This window comes from Cebus imitator, unplaced genomic scaffold, assembly GCF_001604975.1.
Source record: "Cebus imitator isolate Cc_AM_T3 unplaced genomic scaffold, Cebus_imitator-1.0 Scaffold23, whole genome shotgun sequence".
Classification (NCBI taxonomy): Eukaryota; Metazoa; Chordata; class Mammalia; order Primates; family Cebidae; genus Cebus; species Cebus imitator.
This window is the reverse complement of record NW_016107338.1, coordinates 11,719,353-11,727,053: the sequence shown is the minus strand read 5'-3', so window position 1 is coordinate 11,727,053 and position 7,701 is coordinate 11,719,353. Positions and strand designations below refer to the sequence as shown.

The window sequence follows — 7,701 nt, the reverse complement described above, 5'->3', positions numbered from 1 at the left end:
AAAATACAAAAAATTAGCTGAGCATGGTGGTGCATGCCTGTAATCCCAGCTACTCAGGAGGTTGAGGCAGGAGAATTGCCTGAACCCAGGAGGCGGAGGCTGCGGTGAGCCGAGATCGCGCCATTGCACTCCAGCCTGGGTAACATGAGTGAAACTCCGTCTCAAAAATAAAAAAAAAATTAAAAACTCAGTTACAGTGTCAACACTTTGCAGGGCTGGGATGTTCTCCAGAAGGTTGTATACTCTTAATTAGCACCCAATATACAGTGTCTAGGAATTGAGAGGTAGAAATGGGAGTGGCACCATTCACTACTACACCCAGTGACCCACTAACACAATTTTTGCTTCCTGTTCTTGTGACTTTGTGCCCTGCTGGTCTAGAGGTCTTAGTTCTAGAGGGAGGAATGCCTCCACCAGGAGTCATAACAAAGATTCCACTGAAATGTAGAGTTAAGTTGGCCACTTGGCCATGTTTGGCTCCTTATGCGCCTTTGAATCAACATGCGGAGGGAGTTGCAGTGCTGGTTGATGCTGACTACCAAGGGGAAATTGAACTACTTCTACACAATAGAGGAAAGGAAGAGCATGGTGTCTCTTAGTATTACCATGCTCTGTGATTATGGTCAATGGAAAATAATAACCGCTCAATTAAGGTAGAACCCAGACCCTTCAGAATGATTTGGATCACCCCACTGAATAAAGAACCACTGCTAGTTGAGGTGCTTGCTGAAGACAAAGGGAAAACAAAGAATGTAATAGAAGGTAGTTATCAGTACCAGCTACAACCAAAATCACGTTACAGAAACCTGTAATTGTCATGAGTAGTTCATTTGTCATTAGTATGGATGTATGTGTATATAAATCTATATATCTTTCCTCTCATTATTTCCTTATCCTGTAATAATGTAATATTTTTTGTATCACAATATTTTGGTTATGGTATAGCAAGAAGAGTAAAACTTCACTCAGTGGCTTTAACTCCTCTTCTGTGGAAGGAGTTAGTGGGTTTTTGGTCCTACACAGGATAGTTGTATCATGTCAGCTGGATGTATGATCATGTTATTGCTTTATTTGAAGGTTTAAGTATGGTTTAAGATATATGATGGCCAAGTTGACATTTCACACATGCTCTTAATTATCAAAATGAGGTATAAACTGAAGTACTAAATTCCAGACAATACAGAAATCTTTATCTAAATATATTAAACTTACACTTGGCAAGTTAGTTAACTATTAGTTCTGTGATGAACACAAAAGGAGCTTCAGACTGTTTGGCAGAAATCCTTTCTCCATAATGCCAAAGACGGGCACAGTTGCTTTCATGACACTCCTTGTGAAATACCCAAGGAGATGGTAGCTGAAACACCAGATTGTGAAGGCCAAACTTGTGATTTAAGTAAAGGTTTGGCCTTCATTCAAAGGCATGAAAGCTTTTTACAAAGGGAGTGCTTAGCTAAGTGCCTTTAATCCCATGGCTTTGGGAGAGGCAAGACTGTTTAGGCCAGGAGTTCAAGACTACCCTGGGCAACATAGCAAGATCCCATCTCTGAAAATAAATAAAAAAAAAATAGCAGGGGGATGGTGGCACACACCTGTAGCTGTAGCTATTCAAAAGAAAAAAGCACGATTCTTTTGGCTTAGCTTGAGTCCAGGAATTCAAGGCTGCAGTAAGCTACGATCAGACCACTGCATGCCAGCCTGGGTGACAAGAGTGTCTCTATAAAAATAAATTAATTAAAAGATCACTAGGCTTCAATGTGTGCAAAATAAATAGATTAGAAGGTGACTAAGGAAAGGGCAGGCTAGTTACAGATTTGACACTACTCATGCTGAGATGACACTGATTCTTTTATCAGGGCAATGACAATTAAGACGTTTAAAGCCACTGAAACAAGACATTAGTTCAGAATCCAAACTGGGAGAGGAAAAAAAAAAAAGAATCCCGTTTGTGTAAGATTTGCTACATGTATGTATAAACTTTTACTTGTAGAAGGAATCCAACACAGCAGTCATTAATAATGGGAAAAGGAATTAGGATGATGGGCTAAAGGAAGGCTTTCATTTTTCATAACTTTTTTTTTTTTTTAATCGGGTAGCCTCCCAAGCCACAGTAGGCTCAGAGAGGTGCCACTTGTATCATTTACTTTTAAGACAGCATATATACTAATACATATTACCTCTTTGGTAGTTTTTTAATGCCTGTCAGTGATTAGGACATTCGGCCATCTTTTTATTCAACATGTAAACTCACTTTTTATGCTTTTATACGTTTTTGAAAAGCATCAGGAATAACAGAGTATTGTGAGAAAATAAATCAATATGCCTTTTGAAACCAAATATTTAATATTTTCATTAAATTGTTTCAATACAATTTCAAGCAAGTGCCAACTGGAAGACCAAGCCCAGGAATTCAGAGGAAATAATCTTCCAAACAAGGAACACCAAGGCGACCTGCTTCCACTCCAGCTACAATACTGGTGACCATAATAGTGCTGGTCAGTTATCCAGGTTATCGAGTGTTTACCTGATAAGAGAAAAACTTAGGTTTCAAAACTTGTAATGACAAAAATTTAAGGCTGGAAAATGTTTAAGGCAATAAAATTAATAAAATTCTCCCCATTTTTACAGGTGAGGAAAAACTGTATTAAGTATGAACTGCCGTCATCTTAATGACTAGCAAATATTTATCAAAAGTGAAAACTTTAAAAAAATAATGGCCAGCTGTAGTGGTTTATGCCTGTAATCTCAGCAGTTTCAGATGTCGAGGCAGGTGATCACTTGAGGTCAGTAGTTTGAGACCAGCCTTGCCAACATGATGAAACCCCACCTCTACTAAAAATACAAAAATTAGCTCAACCCAGCTACTCAGGAGGTTGAGACAGGAGGATCGCTTGAACCCTGAGGTCGAGGTTGCAGTGAGCCAAGATTGTGCCACTGCATTCCAGCCTGGGCGACAAAGAAAAACTCTTGTCTCAACAAAAACCACCACCAAAAAACTTTTTAAAATATATGCCTTCTTGACCTCCTAAGAAAATCTGCAACCTGGAAATACTTACCACATCATCAATTTTCAGAATGCTCCGAACAGTTTCAGTTGCAAGGGTCAGAGCACTGACTGATACCAACAGAGGCTGGACAACCAGTTCCTCCAAAATGTTGGAAATACCACCCTGCAAGTCAAATCAGCACATTTTAGTGTTTGTAGTAATATACACCAGCAGATATATGGGTACCAGTGAACTTCAAGACCTTATCAAATCTAGTTTTCCCTTTGTCTAGGCATGTTAGAATATGATACTCTACTAAGCTTTTCTCTACACTGTGGGTTGTATTTCAACTAAAAATTGGAAAAACTGAATTAATGCTGTAGTCACCCAATCCTAACGCAAAAACAACTTCTTCTAAGTATCGCTTTTTTACAATACAAGCAAAATTAGCCAAATGATCAGTCGTTATCTTTAATGCTTAAATCATATCTGAATTTTAATTCTGAATTAGGCCAACCCTGGTCTACTCGAGTCTATTTCCACCTTAAATTATTCATTGCACCATCCTACTTCCCTTTATCCTGGGATTGCTCCTGATGGTCTGTAAGAGGCATCCTTGCCTCCAGTCTTCCCTTCTTAAAATATTTTCATATCCTTAGCCCCTTGCTCAAAGAAATTTTTAGTGGATCCCAACTACGGGAAGAAAAAAAAAAAAAAAAAAAGTCTGGCTCAATAATTAAGGGCCTCCTCATTCTAGTGATACTAGTGATAGGTTTTTTTTTTTTTTTTTTTGGAGACAGAGTCTGGCTCTGTTGCCCAGGCTGGAGTGCAATGGCACAATCTCGGCTCACTGAAACCTCTGCCTACCGGGTTCAAGCCATTCTCCTGCCTCAGCATCCCAAGTAGCTGAGATTACAGGCACCTGCCACTGAACCTGGCTTTTTTTTTTTGTATTTTTAGTAGAGATGGGTTTTGCCATCTTAGCCACACTGGTCTCAAACTCCTGACCTCAGGTGATCTGCCCTCCTGGGCCTTCCAAAGTGCTGGGATTACAGGCATGAGCCACCATGCTTGGCCTATTAATTGCTTTTATCTGATCTTTCCAACCTAAAGCCCACCATACCACTAACATATAGCCCCAGCTGTACCCAGGTGAAGAAATGCTTGGTCCTTCTCACCTGAAAAACTACTGCTTACCATCTGGAATTTCCTCATCCCCTACCAACCAAAAGTGCATCTTCATAAAGCCCTCCCTAAACAAACAGTTCCATCCTTTGGAGTTCTGTACCATACAGAAAGTATCATGTTGGATTGTCAGTTCTTTCCCATCATGTAATATTTGTCTCCTCAATAAAACATTAATAAAAACTGGTATTATTACTATGTGATAACTTTACACAATTACACTAGCTCATGCTAACTAGGGCAATGATTTTTTAATACAGTCTTTACCATATGCCAACTATTTAAGAGCTTGTTCACTAGAAATACATTTAGTTCTTACAACAGGCCTATGAGGGAACTATTAGTCATCTCTGTTTTTACAACCAAGGAAACTGAGGACAGACTAAGTAACTCACTAAAATCTAGTCAGTAAGTGGCAGATTTAATGAACAAATAATACTCCCCCCACCTAAGGTGTCATCATATTCCTTCTCACTCAATGGCACAGATTAATTACCCTGCAGCAGGCCTCGTATTTAAATCCAAGATAATGCTTTCATTACAAAGCTTTCCATTTAACAGATAACTATAAAGCTTGTAATATTTAATATTAATCAACATTTTCCATATTAGAGATTAAATGATTACCTTTCTGACATTAATGCCTGCAGTTTTTTCTCCCTGGGCATGCCGGTTTCTTAGCTCTGTAACTGTAGAAATGGGATTCAGGCCGGCATTTTCAGCTAGTGTAGATGGAATGACCTCCATAGCATCTGCAAAAGCACGAACACAGTAGGATTCCATACCACTCAGTGTTCGTGAATATTCAGTTAATCGTAGGGCCAACTCTATTTCTGGAGCACCACCTCCTGCAATAAGAGCCCTGAAATTCATAAATATATATTTTAGCTTATTTTATGCAACAGAAAGTTATTTTTAATAATTTATTATTTACATCTTAAAAAATAGAATATAGTAGTTTTAATGTTCAAAACGTTAAATAACGTAACAATGACATTACCTCTTCTTCACTAAACAGCGAATAACACAAAGGGCATCATGAATGGAGCGCTCAGCTTCCTCAATCACCAGTTTGTTAGAACCACGAACAACAATTGTAACTGTTTTTCCAGGGCTGGCACAGCCTGTAATCTTCATTAAATAAATTCCAAATTAAGTATCTGAAGGATTTAAAAAACCTCACATCCAAAACCTAAGCAAATAAAAATTTAAGTATAATACTGTTACCTTGAGCAGTTTGCCAGAACCATTTAAATTGACCTCCTCAGCTAACTCGGCAGAACCCAGCATGTCAGCAGTAAATTGGTCAATATGAGCAACTGGTTTGGTTCCAATTGTCTGGAAAAAATAGTCAAATCCACAAATTAAGGCAACATTTATCTGACTATTAGACATTTTCCACAAATACGATGTTAATGTTTTACCTTACAAATAAATTCAATGTCTTCTCTTTCAATATCCTTAATCACCATTATCTTCATTTTGTTCAGAAAGTGTAATGCAAGATCACTAAGAGCATCTCTAAAATACAAAATCAGTCATTATGTCAATGCTAGGTTTAAAAGAAAACTTTTGCTCTTCAAATCCTTTAAGGTTTTAATTACTGTTTTTTTAAATGGCTCATCCCATTATTTGTGAAGAAAAATGCTTTAGTTTACTAAGTTCACAACTCAAAATTAAGATTTCCAATTCTATGGGAAATTTTAGTACAATTCCAGTATTAAAATGTACTCTGTCCTCAATGACACTGTAACACACACAAAAGATAACTAGGCCACTATTTTTTCCCCCATTTATTTATTTATTTTGACTGACTTTTTTTTTTTTTTTGAGACACAGTCTCACTCTGTAGCCCAGGCTGAAGTGCAGTGGTACAATTTTGGCTCACTGCAGCCTTCGCCTTCTGGGTTCAAGTGATTCCCTACCTCAGCCTCATGAGTAGCTGGGACTCCCATGTGGGCATGTGCCACCACGCCTGGCTAATTTTTTCTATTTCTCGTAGAGATGGGGTTTCATTGTGTTAGCCAGGATGGTCTTGATCTCCTGACCCTGTGATCCACCCACCTCGGTCTCCCAAAGTGCTGGGATTGCAGACGTTTGTCACCGTGCCCGGCCTTTATTTTGACTTTTTTTGAGACTTCGTTTCGCTCTTGTTGCCCAGCTGGAGTACAATGGCACGGTCTCGGCTCACAGCAAACAAACTCTGCCTCCCGGGTTAAAGCAATTCTCCTGCCTTAGCCTCCCAAGTAGCTGGGATTACACTCGTGCCACCATGCCCAGCTAATTTTTGTATTTTTAGTAGAGATGGGGTTTCACCACGTTGGCCAGGCTGGTCTTGAACTACCAACCACAAGTGATCCACCCGCCTTGGTCTCCCGAACTGCTGGGATTACAGGCATGAGCAACTGTACCCAGCACACATATTTATTTTTAATAGAGAGAGGGTCTCCCTATGTTGCCCAGGTTGGTCTCAAACTCAGGGCTCAAGTGATCCTGCCACTTTGGCCCCAAAAAGTGCTGGGTGGGTTTACAAGCGTGAGCCACTGTGCCTAGCCTTATTTTTCATAATAAATGAGCACATCTTGGTAACTAAAAGCTTATTAGTACTTTATGAATTTAGAAGTATTGATTCAGACTCCACAAATTTACACTTCCCCATGAACTACTGGGAATAATCTAACAACTCTGTGATACTAGACAGGGAAGTATTACTAGTATCCTTGCTACAAAGATAAGCAAACTGAGTTTGGGGGGCAATTTACTCAAGTTCAGTAGCTATTATATAACTGGGATTAGAACCAAGTCTTCTGACTCTTCAGTCAAAGACCAAATAAAATGAACACCCAGAGTATATTCTGGCATATTAATGGAATACATGGGAATGTGTCTATTTGAAAAAAAATATTGGCCGGGCTTGATGACTCACGCCTGTTAATCCCAGCACTTTAGGAGGCTGAGGCAGGTGGAACACCAGGGGTCAGGAGTTCAAGACCAGCCTAACCAAAATGGTGAAACCCCATCTCTACTAAAAATATAAAAATTAGCCAGGTGTGGTGGCACACGTGTGTAATCCCAGCTACTCTGGAGGCTAAGGCAGAAGAATCGTTTGAACCCAGAAGACAGAGGTTGCAGTAAGCAAAGACAGAACCATTGCACTCCAGCCTGGGAGACAGAACAAGACTCCGTCTCAAAATAAAAAAAAAAAAGAGAAAAAGAGTGATTTCTTCAAACTTTAGAAAATTCTTTTCATCTATGGACTATGCACAGAGCATTCCCTGGAAAACAACCTCTAAATGACAAGGCAAGCGAATTGCATAGATGTTTAATAAATAAATTCCACTTTTAGCTAATTAATTCTGCAACAAATTTGGCTTTTTAAAAAAACAAGTCTTGATGTTTAGGATACCTTGGTCTAGGAAAGATTATACATCCCACATTTGAAAGGGAAGATAGCCGGGCGCGGTGGCTCAAGCCTGTAATCCCAGCACTTTGGGAGGCCGAGGCGGGTGGATCACGAGGTCAAGAGATC

General features: G+C 39.3%; 1 protein-coding gene across 2 annotated transcripts in view; it reads right to left on the bottom strand.

Annotated features, from left to right (window-relative positions):
* Positions 1-2,252: 2,252 nt before the first annotated feature.
* The window catches only part of CCT4 (chaperonin containing TCP1 subunit 4), a 28,037-nt gene continuing 22,588 nt past the window's right edge, over positions 2,253-7,701 (bottom strand). For both annotated transcript variants that reach the window (XM_037736198.1, XM_017522186.2), the window contains exons 9-14: positions 5,597-5,693; positions 5,400-5,510; positions 5,173-5,303; positions 4,800-5,034; positions 3,057-3,170; positions 2,253-2,524 (exon numbers count right to left, since the gene is read on the bottom strand). In XM_037736198.1, coding sequence (XP_037592126.1) covers positions 2,510-2,524; positions 3,057-3,170; positions 4,800-5,034; positions 5,173-5,303; positions 5,400-5,510; positions 5,597-5,693 — 703 coding nt within the window. In that variant the 3' untranslated portion in view covers positions 2,253-2,509. The remainder of the gene's footprint in view (positions 2,525-3,056; positions 3,171-4,799; positions 5,035-5,172; positions 5,304-5,399; positions 5,511-5,596; positions 5,694-7,701) is intronic.